The 16506-nt window shown below is 54.7% G+C and overlaps 1 protein-coding gene across 1 annotated transcript in view; it reads right to left on the reverse strand.

The window, feature by feature from the left end:
* The window catches only part of wu:fj29h11 (protein NO VEIN), a 104056-nt gene extending 99058 nt beyond the window's left edge, over window positions 1–4998 (reverse strand). The window contains exons 1-3 of the mRNA XM_041216852.1: window positions 4916–4998; window positions 2174–2503; window positions 300–674 (exon numbers count right to left, since the gene is read on the reverse strand). Coding sequence (XP_041072786.1) covers window positions 300–674; window positions 2174–2495 — 697 coding nt within the window. The 5' untranslated portion in view covers window positions 2496–2503; window positions 4916–4998. The remainder of the gene's footprint in view (window positions 1–299; window positions 675–2173; window positions 2504–4915) is intronic.
* Between the last annotated feature and the right edge of the window lie 11508 nt (window positions 4999–16506).

Consider the following 16506-nt stretch of genomic DNA (forward strand, 5'->3'; position numbering starts at 1 on the left):
GCCACTGCTCAAAGGAGAGCAAGGAATTTCGCTAGCCTCACTTTCCTTCCACAATGTGCATCACCAAATAATGGATCAACTGGTCATTCAGCTCTTTGCTCCATGTGGAATACTGCAATCCATAAATTAACTGCTGCGCTTGCCTAGATAACAACAGCAACTTCACTTTAAGAGCAATTTGCTAGTGGCGAAGGACATTAGGACATTGTGAGGGTGTGATAAGGTACTGTACAAATACAAGTTATTTTCACTCACAAAACGTTTCATACATCAGAAGATTTTAAAGTAGATTTTATTACCTGTTGGCTGAGGTTTCGGACACTGTGGCTGTGACGAGTGTGTAACTTTTGGTTGGCAACAAGTGTCAGTTTTGCCCTGAATCGTAGACTGAACTTTGGAAAAACCAAAAGAGGTATTTGGAATTTTCGGGCTTTTTTTTCGTGGTTTTCGAAACTTGGCGATGACAGTAAATCCCTTTTTGGTGGGAATTAGATACACAACGTCACTCATTGACTCCACCATGGCTTGCATCGTCGGGAATTCATAGTCCGAGGCTTTCAAATTCTTGCGGTATTTTTTTTTATAAAACCTTTGCAATTTTCTTAAACAGATGCCTTCACAGAAGGGATGGAGGAGCTCCAGCAGCTCATCTTTCAATTTCTCTTTCTTATCCACTGTGTAAAAGAACAATTTCTCTTCAGAAAGAAGCGAAGCAACATCCAATTTAAACCTCGATTTTAACAATTCTTATTGACCGAGTGTGGAAGATCAATGTCTTACAGTTAAAAAAAAGGGAGAAACAACACATGCAGCCCATGTCCACAGACCAGCAAACCATCTCATTCCTTCCTTGACCACAGGACTTTATCACCTCTCACAATGCATATACCGCATCACTTCGACTGACAGGTCACCTCAGGCTCCCACCTCCAAAAGCAACCTTAACCAACAGGATCTATGGTCCAGCTGATTCCTCATACACACAAACAGCAAAATATCAAACTTTGTAATTGTTTCCATTTTAATAGTAAATCTGTATCGTGACATTTTTATTTCCCTTGTCCTGCACTTTGCTCATTTTATTTCCTCAAAAGGTATTTCTTTTTCTTCCCAAATACAATGACTCCTCACAGGGGTATAGCTTCAGGAGTCTTTCCTCATCTACACATCAACCTCAAATGTGAATATTGGCAGACCAGTTCACTTCAATGGCATCACACCAAAGCCCAGTGCTGTTCTCACCTGATGTTGACCATAGCCTTTCAATCAGATTTGCTGGATTGCAGAGTGGAAACTTAGCCTCTATTTTCCTCCTTAACCCAAGGATGGACAAACTGTAGCCCATCAATTGTCTGTGGAAAACTCAGTGTTGAACTGGAGATTGAATTAGTTTTCCTGATCTGCAATCAGAGAATGCTGGAAAACCTCAGCAGGTCTGGCAGCATCTGTGGAGAGAGAAACAGAGTTAACGTTTCAAGTCTGTTCAAGACTTTGAAGGAGAGTCGTAAGGACTTGAGATGTCAACTCTGTTTCTCTCTCCACGGACGCTGTCAGACCTGCTGAGTTTCACCAGCATTTTCTGTTTTTACTTCAGATTTCCAGCATCTGTGGTAATTTTTCTTTCATCTTAGTTTTCCTGATCTGTTTGGCTGAGCTACTGGGTAGATTTACTGTGCCATCTAAATTCATCCACCCTCAGTACACATTCACCAAGTGCCACGAGAGGGTTTTATAACTGGAGAAGCCTGAGGAACAGACAATTTGCAATGCCCTAGATCTGAAGCTACCCAGTGCTTCACTAGGATTTAGTCGCTGCAAGACTATTGCTGAAGGAAAGGGAAATAACTCTGGGGACAGAAAAGGCAATCAAAAACTTCCATTAATTTATTTACCCATCCAAATTTCCTTTGTTTGTCCTTCTTATAGTCTAGATTCACCCAGATATCATTATTGTCAAAAAGGGCAGGTAAGATATTAAAGATCTTTTACAACACATCTGGATCATCCCAGTTTAGATCAACCTGTTTTTCAATTCTCTTTCCCTGAGAGAGATGCAACCTCCAACTCCTCACTTTCCTAACAGCAAGGCAGGGAGATCTCACAAACTCAGTTCCATGCAATAACAATAATCTCGGGCTAAAAATATTATCGATAAATAAATATTGTTTCTTACCGTCTTGCGGGTCTGGAATCCGCATTTGGTTTTCGGATAGATTAACTAAGGGTAAGTTTTCCAACATGCCGTTGGACGGACAGCTGAACTCCGCCGATCCTGCCCCACCTGCTGGATTGATAATGATCTTCTGTCTGTCACAATCCAAGCTGAACACATCCTTCATATGCTCCAGAAAACTTGATACAGAGTCAAACCCATAATCTGAGAGCTCCAGTGGTGTCTTGTACATCTTCAGGTAGAGAAGGGATAACTGTGATAAAGGGACGCCTTCAGGGTGAGCATGACACAGTCCAGATATTTGTTGTTGCAGCAAATCCATTTAATCAGCTGAAAGGGAATCAAAGAAGTTTATCCAAAGGGGTTTCTTCACTGAATTCACCAATCAGGCAGAGCAACCTCCCTCCCAGATCAACATGATTAACCTGCTGCCACTTGGACTCTCGCTCTTATATTCACAAGCCTAAATATTTTGTTGCTTGAAGGGGTTGTACTTGGACAGTAACACTTTAATACAAAGAGGAAAAAAAAATGCATCTTTTATCATCTGTTGGGGGGGTGTTTACAATTTTATACAACATTTGAAATGACATGGACACCAATTTCACATCTCTGTCCTCCCAAACTGCTCCATAAACACAGGTAGAAAATTGAACGTTAAAACCTCAAGGCTTGTAGTCAAACTGACAATTAATGGGTTTCTTTAGATTGTAACAAAGCCTCCAGTAATTGTTTAATGTAAAATATACTAGCAAACTGAGTGCAACAGAGCACACCCAGTCCAAACGTTCACCTATATAACAATGTCTGGGCTTAACTCGGTTCATTAGTTTTGAAGCAATTTGAGGTCTAGGGATATGGATATAAAAGTAAATCTTTTTTGATAAGGTGTAATACAAATGCAAGTTTGTTCTTCCTTCTTTCTTTTTTAAGAAATAAAGACGTGTGTAAAGCACCTTTCACAGCTTCAGGAAGTTCCAAATTGCTTCACAGCCAATTAAATACTTTTGAGTGTTAAATGTTGTTGTAGCGTAATGATAATTCCCTGGAACCATTCTCGTTAATCGTTTCTGCACTTTCCAAAGCCTTCACATTATTCCTAAAGTGCGGTTCCGTCCAGATGCTAGACCTAACTAGTGTCTTATACAAGTTCAATATAACCTCCTGCTTTGTACTTTATGCCCCTATTAAGTCTAGAATACTGTATGCTTTATTAACTGCTCTCTCAACTTATCTGACCAGCTTCATGACTTATGCATTATCATAATCTATCTGACAACTGAACCAAGCCAGGGGAGAAAAGAATACTAGCAGCAAAGGACTGAATATCCAGTCCGTTCACTCTAGATTAGACCCTAGGCCAATCCAGAGTGCCATCAAAATCAATTCAGTTATTTTAGAACATGAGATATTGTGCACAGTTCTGGATGCCACATTATAGGAAGGATGTGAACACATTGGAGAGAGTGCAGAAGGGAATGGTTCCAGGGATGAGAAACTTCAGTTAGCAAGACAGATTGGAGAGGTTGGGACTGTTCTCCTTGGAGAGAGGAGATTAGATAGAGATGTTCAAAATCATGAGGGGACTGGACAGAATAGACAGGGAGAAACTGTTCCCGCTCGTAAAAGAATCAAGAACAAGAGGACACAGATTTAAAGTGGTTTGCAAAAGAACCAAGTGTGACGTGAGAAAAAACTTTTTCACACAAGTGGTTTGGGTTTGGAATGTACTGCCTGGAAGTGTGGTGGAGGCAGCTTCAATCGAGACATTCAAGAGGGCATTAGCTGATTATTTGAACAGAAACACAATGTGCAAGGTTACGGGGAAAAGGCAGGGCAATGGCACTAGGTCATAATGCTCATTTGGAGAGCCTGTGCAGACACGACGGGCCGAATGGCCTCCTTCTGTGCCATTAAGATTCTGTGATGAGGACAACCTCCAAACTGCCGATCGGAAGCAAAGCACAGACCTGAAATCCGGAACTTCCACATTGCTGAAATTACCATAAAGTTAGGTTGGGGGGGGGGGGGGTCTCCCAACACAGTTATGTCTATTTTGAAAAAGGCATGGGCCAGAATTTTCAACACGATGGGCGCTGAGCCCCCACCATCTGGAGAGTCAGTGGGAATCAACCCCTGCCGACGCCAGCAGCCCAGATGCCATTTCACACTCTAACGTGTGTTGACTGGCAGAAGGCGGGACTTCTGCCCGTCACCAGGAGGAAGTCCCGCCTTGGGGAGCTGCTGGCCAATCAGAATGGCCGGCAGCTCTCCAGTCAATGCCAGGAACAGCACTGCAGTGGCTGGAAGAGGCCAGGAATGGGAGGAGAGGTAAGTGGCAGGGGTCAGGGGTAGGGGAGGTCTGGGGGTTCGCGAGGGGGTGGGGGGTGGGGGGGGTGTGATTGGGGTCTTGGGTGTGGGGGGAGAGGCGGGAGGGCCGGAGGTCACTGGGCCCTAATGGGAGGTGCCCCGAGTCAGGAGGGGGCTTCTGATGGAGGTGCACACCCCTGACTTCCCTCCCGAGATCAAACTTTGATCAATTTCAGGTCTCCCCCCCCCCCCCACTCCCGTCCATCCAATTTGTCACTCCCCCTGCCACCTCACCTCAGAAGCTGGTGGGCAGGGAGAGTGTGAAATTCTGGCAGTGGAGTAGCACTTTGAGCAGAACATAGTCCTCCTGGCATTTCTTTCCCCTTTAAAATAAGATTTTTTGAGCACTACAATACCACGATCTGTACTTACAAAGCAAAATGTCCCAGGGTGCTTCACGGAAGTGAAATTAGACCAAAACTGAAACTGAACGATAAGGATATACTAGAAAAGCAAAATACTACCGGTGTTGGAAACCTGACATAAAAGCAGAAAACATTAAAGATGCTGAGATCAGGCAGCAGCTGTGAAGAGAGAAACAAAGCTGAATCAGCCTCTCTGCCTTGGTCCTTCTGCACTGTTCCAGTGAAGCTCAACACACGATCAGAGACGGAACCTCATCTTTCACTTGGGCACGTCACAACTTTCTGAACCAGGCTCATCATCGAGTTCAACAATTTAAAATCATATCCACCCCTCCCATTTCTTTTCAGGCGACAGCTTTGGTAACGGGTCTACAATTCCCATTTACACTTTCCCGAGACCCACTGTTTCTTTCGTTGCTTGCCCCGATACCATCATTTCATCTCCCTGGTCTTCAACCATATTAGATTTCCTCTTTAGTACTTTCCTCCCATCCCTGCTTTCCCTGACTCTAGATTTGCTTAAAACCTGTCGTAACTCTAACTTTTTTCAGTTCTGCTAAAAGTTCATTTATCTGAAATGTTAACTTTGGTTCTCCCAGCCTGAGCTGCTGAGTATTTCTTTAATATTTATGAAAGAGCTATTATGACCCAATTTTGATCCAAGAGTTTGGTCTTAAGGGGCAACTTAAAAAGAAGAGAGGGGCAGAGAAATGGAAAGGTTTGGGGAGGGAATTCCAGAGTTTGCAGCTTACGTAGATAAAAGCACCTCTGCCAATGGTAGATTGTTGGAAATCAGGATTGTACAAAGGGAGCAAAACTATAGGTGGTTTTGGGATTAGAAAATGGCTAAACATAATCACCTTAGGTAAGTAAAGTTAGCCTGAATGGACACATGCAGCTTCACACATACACAGTAGGCTTCTGCTCACACAGGAAGGTACATCCCAGAAGAGTTCAGTCAGGCAAAGGAAGATAAGAAGGAAAGGAGATCGGAATGCATGTAGCACTTGCAAAAAGACTGATGATTTGAATGCACTACTTGAGGTAAATGGGCATGATTTAATTGCCATAACAGAGACGTGACTACAGGGTGACCAGGACTGGGAACTGAATATCCAAGGATATTAAGCATTTAGGAGAGAGAGGCAAAAAGGAAAAGGAGGTGGGGTAGCACTCTTAATAAGGGATGAGATCGGTACATTAGTGAGAGAGGATCTTAGACTGAAGGATCAAGATGTAGAATCAGTTTGGGTGGAGCTAAGAAACAGTGCAGGGCAGTAAACATTGGCGGGAGTTGTTTATAGGTCACCAAGCTGGGAGGTGGGGGGGCAGGGATCGGTGCAGGGGTGGGGGGTGTGATGGTGGGGGGGGGAGTTTGGGGCAGGAATCGGTGCAGAGGGGTGTGTGTGTGTGGGAGGCTGTGATGGGGAGGTCGGGGCAGGGGGTGTGTGGGGGGTGGTCAGTACGGGGGGGTTGTTGCAGGTGTTGGGGTGGGGGGATGTGGGGGGTCGGTGTGTTTGGCAATGAGGGGGTGTCAGGTATTTGGCGGGGGGTGGGTTTGGGGTCTGACATGTGATTAAAGCTCTAGGAAAACATCCGACAGCCCAGGGCAGAAGTTCAGGACTGGATGTTACAGTTTGTATTTTATATAAAGGAGCAGCTGGGGGTGGGGGGGTGGGGGGAAGAGATGGGAATGGGGGGGCCACATTGTAAAAAAAAAAAACCCTGAGGCCGGAGGACGGGACCCTCAGGAAACAGGAAACAAAGGGAAACAAGAGGAGAAACATCAGCAAATTCCGGGAATGTGTGAATGGCTAAAATGTGTTAGTCATGTTGGGGAAAGGGGTTTGTGAAAACCCGGGGGTGGGGGGGGGGTGGGAAAGAGAGCCGGATCCGGGGTGGGTTTGGAGAGGGGGAGCCGGGTCCGGTCGGGGGTTGGGGCCAGGAGCCGAGTTCAATAGCGAGGGCAGTGAGCACATGTCTGACACTCACAGGGGATCCTCCAGTATCAGCTCCCTCCCCCCCTACACTCACTCACACAGCCCCCCCCTACACACACACACACACAGCCCCCCCCCTACACACACACACAGCCCCCCCCTACACACACACACACACAGCCCCCCCCTACACACACACACACACAGCCCCCCCCTACACACACACACAGCCCCCCCCTACACACACACACAGCCCCCCCCTACACACACACACAGCCCCCCCCTACACACACACACACACAGCCCCCCCCTACACACACACACACAGCCCCCCCCTACACTCACACACACACAGCCCCCCCCTACACACACACACACACAGCCCCCCCCTACACACACACACACACAGCCCCCCTACACACACACACACACAGCCCCCCCCTACACACACACACAGCTCCCCCGCTACACACACACACAGCCCACCCCTACACACACACACAGCCCCCCCTACACACACACACACACAGCCCCCCCCTACACACACACACAGCTCCCCCCCTACACACACACACAGCCCCCCCCTACACACACACACAGCCCCCCCCTACACTCACTCACACACAGCCCCCCCCTACACACACACACAGCCCCCCCCTACACACACACACACACACACACACAGCCCCCCTACACACACACACACACAGCCCCCCCCTACACACACACACAGCTCCCCCCCTACACACACACACAGCCCCCCTACACACACACACAGCTCCCCCCCTACACACACACACAGCTCCCCCCCTACACACACACACAGCCCCCCCCTACACACACACACAGCTCCCCCCCTACACACACACACAGCTCCCCCCCTACACACACACACAGCTCCCCCCCTACACACACACACACAGCCCCCCCTACACTCACTCACACAGCCCCCCCTACACTCACTCACACAGCCCCCCCTACACTCACTCACACACACACACAGCCCCCCCCTACACACACACACAGCTCCCCCCCTACACACACACACAGCTCCCCCCCTACACACACACACAGCTCCCCCCCTACACACACACACACACAGCCCCCCCCTACACACACACACACACACACACACACAGCTCCCCCCCTACACACACACACAGCTCCCCCCCTACACACACACACAGCTCCCCCCCCACACACACACACAGCTCCCCCCCTACACACACACACAGCTCCCCCCCTACACACACACACAGCTCCCCCCCTACACACACACACAGCTCCCCCCCTACACACACACACAGCCCCCCCCTACACACACACACAGCTCCCCCCCCTACACACACACACAGCCCCCCCCTACACTCACTCACACAGCCCCCCCTACACTCACTCACACAGCCCCCCCTACACTCACTCACACAGCCCCCCCTACACTCACTCACACAGCCCCCCCCTACACACACACACACACACAGCCCCCCTACACACACACACAGCTCCCCCCCTACACACACACACAGCTCCCCCCCCTACACACACACACAGCTCCCCCCCCCCTACACACACACACACACACACACACACACACACACACACACACACAGCCCCCCCCTACACACACACACAGCCCCCCCCTACACTCACTCACACAGCCCCCCCTACACTCACTCACACAGCCCCCCCTACACTCACTCACACAGCCCCCCCCTACACTCACTCACACAGCCCCCCCCTACACACACACACACACACAGCCCCCCTACACACACACACAGCTCCCCCCCTACACACACACACAGCTCCCCCCCCTACACACACACACAGCTCCCCCCCTACACACACACACAGCTCCCCCCCCTACACACACACACAGCTCCCCCCCCCCTACACACACACACACACACAGCCCCCCTACACACACACACAGCACCCCCCTACACACACACACAGCACCCCCCTACACACACACACAGCACCCCCCTACACACACACACAGCACCCCCCTACACACACACACACACACAGCCCCCCCTACACACACTCACACAGCCCCCCTACACACACACACAGCACCCCCCTACACACACACACAGCACCCCCCTACACACACACACAGCACCCCCCTACACACACACACAGCCCCCCCCTACACACACACACAGCCCCCCCCTACACACACACACAGCCCCCCCCCCTACACACACACACACACACACACACACAGCCCCCCCTACACACACACACACACAGCCCCCCCTACACACACACACACACAGCCCCCCCTACACACACACACAGCCCCCCCCTACACACACACACACACACACACACACACAGCCCCCCCCTACACACACACACAGCCCCCCCTACACACACACACAGCTCCCCCCCTACACACACACACACAGCCCCCCCTACACACACACACACACACACAGCTCCCCCCCTACACACACACACAGCTCCCCCCCTACACACACACACAGCTCCCCCCCCTACACACACACACACACACACACACAGCTCCCCCCCCTACACACACACACACACACAGCCCCCCCCTACACTCACTCACACAGCCCCCCCTACACTCACTCACACAGCCCCCCCCTACACACACACACACACACAGCCCCCCTACACACACACACAGCTCCCCCCCCTACACACACACACAGCTCCCCCCCTACACACACACACAGCTCCCCCCCTACACACACACACACACAGCTCCCCCCCTACACACACACACACACAGCTCCCCCCCTACACACACACACAGCTCCCCCCCTACACACACACACAGCTCCCCCCCCTACACACACACACAGCTCCCCCCCCTACGCACACACACACACAGCTCCCCCCCCTACGCACACACACACACAGCTCCCCCCCCTACGCACACACACACACAGCTCCCCCCCCTACGCACACACACACACAGCTCCCCCCCTACGCACACACACACACAGCTCCCCCCCTACGCACACACACACACAGCTCCCCCCCCTACGCACACACACACACAGCTCCCCCCCCTACGCACACACACAAACACAGCTCCCCCCCCTACGCACACACACACACACAGCTCCCCCCCCTACGCACACACACACACACAGCTCCGCCCCCTACACACACACAGCTCCCCCCCTACACACACACACAGCTCCCCCCCTACACACACACACACACAGCTCCCCCCCCTACACACACACACACACTGCTCCCCCCCCTACACACACACACACACTGCTCCCCCCCGACACACACACACACTGCTCCCCCCCGACACACACACACACTGCTCCCCCCCGACACACACACACACTGCTCCCCCCCCTACACACACACACACAGCTCCCCCCCTACACACACACACACAGCTGCCCCCCCTACACACACACACACACAGCTCCCCCCCCTACACACACACACACACACACAGCTCCCCCCCTACACACACACACACACACAGCTCCCCCCCCTACACACACACACACACACAGCTCCCCCCCCTACACACACACACACACAGCTCCCCCCCTACACACACACACAGCTCCCCCCCCTACACACACACACAGCTCCCCCCCCTACACACACACACAGCTCCCCCCCCTACACACACACACAGCTCCCCCCCCTACACACACACACAGCTCCCCCCCCTACACACACACACAGCTCCCCCCCCTACACACACACACAGCTCCCCCCCCTACACACACACACAGCTCCCCCCCCTACACACACACACACACACACACACACACAGCTCCCCCCCTACACACACACACACACAGCCCCCACCCTACACACACACACACACAGCCCCCCCCTACACACACACACACAGCCCCCCCCTACACACACACACACACAGCTCCCCCCCTACACACACACACACACAGCTCCCCCCCTACACACACACACACACAGCTCCCCCCCTACACACACACACACAGCCCCCCCCCCTACACACACACACACACTGCGCCCCCCCTACACACACACACACACAGCCCCCCCCTACACACACACACACACAGCTCCCTCCTCCCACACACACACACAGCTCCCTCCTCACACACACACACAGCCCCCCCCCCTACACACACACACACACACACACACACACACACACACAGCTCCCCCCCTACACACACACACACACAGCTCCCTCCTCACACACACACACACAGCTCCCTCCTCACACACACACACACACACACACACACACACACACACAGATCTCCCCCCTACACACACACACACACACACACAGCCCCCCCCCTACACACACACACACACACACACACACACACACACAGATCTCCCCCCTACACACACACACACACACACACAGCGCCCCCCCCTACACACACACACACAGCCCCCCCCTACACACACACACACACACACACACAGCTCCCCCCCCTACACACACACACACACACACAGCTCCCCCCCCTACACACACACACAGCTCCCCCCCCTACACACACACACACAGCTCCCCCCCCTACACACACACACACAGCTCCCCCCCCTACACACACACACACAGCTCCCCCCCTACACACACACACACAGCTCCCCCCCCTACACACACACACACAGCTCCCCCCCCTACACACACACACACAGCTCCCCCCCCTACACACACACACACAGCTCCCCCCCCTACACACACACACAGCTCCCCCCCCTACACACACACACAGCTCCCCCCCCTACACACACACACAGCTCCCCCCCCTACACACACACACAGCTCCCCCCCCTACACACACACACACACACAGCTCCCCCCCCTACACACACACACACACACACACAGCTCCCCCCCCTACACACACACACACACACAGCTCCCCCCCCTACACACACACACAGCTCCCCCCCTACACACACACACAGCTCCCCCCCTACACACACACACAGCTCCCCCCCCTACACACACACACAGCTCCCCCCCCTACACACACACACAGCTCCCCCCCCTACACACACACACAGCTCCCCCCCCTACACACACACACAGCTCCCCCCCCTACACACACACACAGCTCCCCCCCCTACACACACACACAGCTCCCCCCCCTACACACACACACAGCCCCCCCCCCTACACACACACACAGCTCCCCCCCCTACACACACACACAGCTCCCCCCCCTACACACACACACAGCTCCCCCCCCTACACACACACACAGCTCCCCCCCCTACACACACACACAGCTCCCCCCCCTACACACACACACAGCTCCCCCCCCTACACACACACACAGCTCCCCCCCCTACACACACACACAGCTCCCCCCCCTACACACACACACAGCTCCCCCCCCTACACACACACACAGCTCCCCCCCTACACACACACACAGCTCCCCCCCCCACACACACACACAGCTCCCTCCCCTCACATACACACACACACAGCTCCCCCCCCTACACACACACACACACACACACACACACACAGCTCCCCCCCAACACACACACACACACAGCCCCCACCCTACACACACACACACACAGCCCCCCCCTACACACACACACACACAGCCCCCCCTACACACACACACACACAGCCCCCCCTACACACACACACACACAGCTCCCCCCCTACACACACACACACAGCCCCCCCCCTACACACACACACACACACACAGCCCCCCCCCTACACACACACACACACACACAGCCCCCCCCCTACACACACACACACACAGCCCCCCCTACACACACACACACACAGCTCCCCCCCTACACACACACACACACAGCTCCCCCCCTACACACACACACACACAGCCCCACCCCTACACACACACACACAGCTCCCCCCCTACACACACACACACACACACACACACACACACAGCTCCCCCCCTACACACACACACACACAGCTCCCCCCCTACACACACACACACAGCCCCCCCCCTACACACACACACACACACACACACACACACACACACAGCTCCCCCCCTACACACACACACACACAGCTCCCCCCCTACACACACACACACAGCCCCCCCCCTACACACACACACACACACACACAGATCTCCCCCCTACACACACACACACACACACACACACACACAGCTCCCCCCTACACACACACACACACACACACAGCCCCCCCCTACACACACACACAGCTCCCCCCACACACACACACACACACAGCTCCCCCCCCTACACACACACACAGCTCCCCCCCCTACACACACACACAGCTCCCCCCCCTACACACACACACAGCTCCCCCCCCTACACACACACACAGCTCCCCCCCCTACACACACACACAGCTCCCCCCCCTACACACACACACAGCTCCCCCCCCACACACACACACAGCTCCCCCCCCACACACACACAGCTCCCCCCCCACACACACACACTGCTCCGCCCCTACACACACACACAGCTCCCCCCCCTACACACACACACACACACACACACACACACACAGCTCCCCCCCAACACACACACACACACAGCCCCCACCCTACACACACACACACACAGCCCCCCCTACACACACACACACACAGCCCCCCCCTACACACACACACACACAGCCCCCCCCTACACACACACACACACAGCTCCCCCCTACACACACACACACAGCCCCCCCCCTACACACACACACACACACACAGCCCCCCCCTACACACACACACACACACACAGCCCCCCCCCTACACACACACACACACAGCCCCCCCTACACACACACACACACAGCTCCCCCCCTACACACACACACACACAGCTCCCCCCCTACACACACACACACACAGCCCCACCCCTACACACACACACACAGCTCCCTCCTCACACACACACACACACACACACACACACACACAGCTCCCTCCTCACACACACACACACAGCTCCCTCCTCACACACACACACACAGCTCCCTCCTCACACACACACACACACACACACACACACACACACACAGCTCCCTCCTCACACACACACACACACAGCTCCCTCCTCACACACACACACACAGCTCCCTCCTCACACACACACACACACACACACACAGATCTCCCCCCTACACACACACACACACACACACACACACAGCCCCCCCCTACACACACACACACACACACACAGCCCCCCCCTACACACACACACAGCTCCCCCCCCTACACACACACACACACACACAGCTCCCCCCCCTACACACACACACAGCTCCCCCCCCTACACACACACACAGCTCCCCCCCCTACACACACACACAGCTCCCCCCCCTACACACACACACACACAGCTCCCCCCCCTACACACACACACACACAGCTCCCCCCCCTACACACACACACACAGCTCCCCCCCCTACACACACACACACAGCTCCCCCCCCTACACACACACACACAGCTCCCCCCCCCTACACACACACACACACAGCTCCCCCCCCTACACACACACACACACAGCTCCCCCCCCTACACACACACACACAGCTCCCCCCCCTACACACACACACACAGCTCCCCCCCTACACACACACACACAGCTCCCCCCCCTACACACACACACACAGCTCCCCCCCCTACACACACACACACAGCTCCCCCCCCTACACACACACACAGCTCCCCCCCCTACACACACACACAGCTCCCCCCCCTACACACACACACAGCTCCCCCCCCTACACACACACACAGCTCACTCCCTTACACACACACACAGCTCCCCCCCCTACACACACACACACACACAGCTCCCTCCTCACACACACACACACACACACAGCTCCCTCCTCACACACACACACACACACACTGCTCCCCCCCTACACACACACACACACACACACTGCTCCCCCCCTACACACACACACAGCTCCCCCCACACACACACACAGCTCCCCCCACACACACACACAGCTCCACACACACACACACACACAGCTCCCCCCACACACACACACACAGCTCCCCCACACACACACACAACTCCCCCACACACACACACAACTCCCCCACACACACACACAACTCCCCCACACACACACACAACTCCCCCACACACACACACAATTCCCCCCCTACACACACACAACTCCCCCCCCCACACACACACACACACAGCTCCCCCCCCTACACACACACACACACAGCTCCCCCACCTACACACACACACACACAGCTCCCCCCCGACACACACACACACACACAGCTCCCCCCCCTACACACACACACACACAGCTCCCCCCCCTACACACACACACACACAGCTCCCCCCCCTACACACACACACACACACAGCTCCCCCCCCTACACACACACACACAGCTCCCCCCCTACACACACACACACAGCTCCCCCCCCTACACACACACACACACAGCTCCCCCCCCTACACACACACACAGCTCCCCCCCCTACACACACACACACACAGCTCCCCCCCCTACACACACACACACACAGCTCCCCCCCCTACACACAGACACACACAGCTCCCTCCTCTCACACACACACACACACAGCTCCCCCCCCTACACACACACACACACACACAGCCCCCCCTACACACACACACACAGCTCCCCCCCCTACACACACACACACACAGCTCCCCCCCTACACACACACACACACACAGCTCCCCCCCTACACACACACACACAGCTCCCCCCCCTACACACACACACACAGCTCCCCCCCCTACACACACACACACAGCTCCCCCCCCTACACTCACACACACACACAGCGCCCCCCACCACACACACACACACACACACACACACAGCCCCCCCCACCACACACACACACACACACACAGCCCCCCCCACCACACACACACACACAGCTCCCCCTACACACACACACACAGCCCCCCCTACACACACACACACAGCCCCCCCTACACACACACACAGCTCCCCCCCCTACACACACACACAGCTCCCCCCCCTACACACACACACAGCTACCCCCCCTACACACACAGCTCCCCCCCCTACACACACACACACACACACAGCTCCCCCCCCTACACACACACACACACACACAGCTCCCCCCCCTACACACACACACACACACAGAGCTCCCCCCCCTACACACACACACACACACAGCTCCCCCCCCTACACACACACACAGCTCCCCCCCCTACACACACACACAGCTCCCCCCCCTACACACACACACAGGCTCCCCCCCCTACACACACACACAGCTCCCCCCCCTACACACACACACAGCTCCCCCCCCTACACACACACACAGCTCCCCCCCCTACACACACACACAGCTCCCCCCCCTACACACACACACACACAGCTCCCCCCCTACACACACACACAGCTCCCCCCCTACACACACACACACAGCTCCCCCCCTACACACACACACACAGCTCCCCCCCTACACACACACACACTGCTCCCCCCCCTACACACACACACACAGCTCCCTCCTCACACACACACACACAGCTCCCTCCTCACACACACACACACAGCTCCCTCCTCACACACACACACACACACAGCTCCCTCCTCACACACACACACACACACACAGCTCCCTCCTCACACACACACACACACACACACACACACACA

The sequence above is a fragment of the Carcharodon carcharias genome, chromosome 22 (assembly GCF_017639515.1).
Source record: "Carcharodon carcharias isolate sCarCar2 chromosome 22, sCarCar2.pri, whole genome shotgun sequence".
Classification (NCBI taxonomy): Eukaryota; Metazoa; Chordata; class Chondrichthyes; order Lamniformes; family Lamnidae; genus Carcharodon; species Carcharodon carcharias.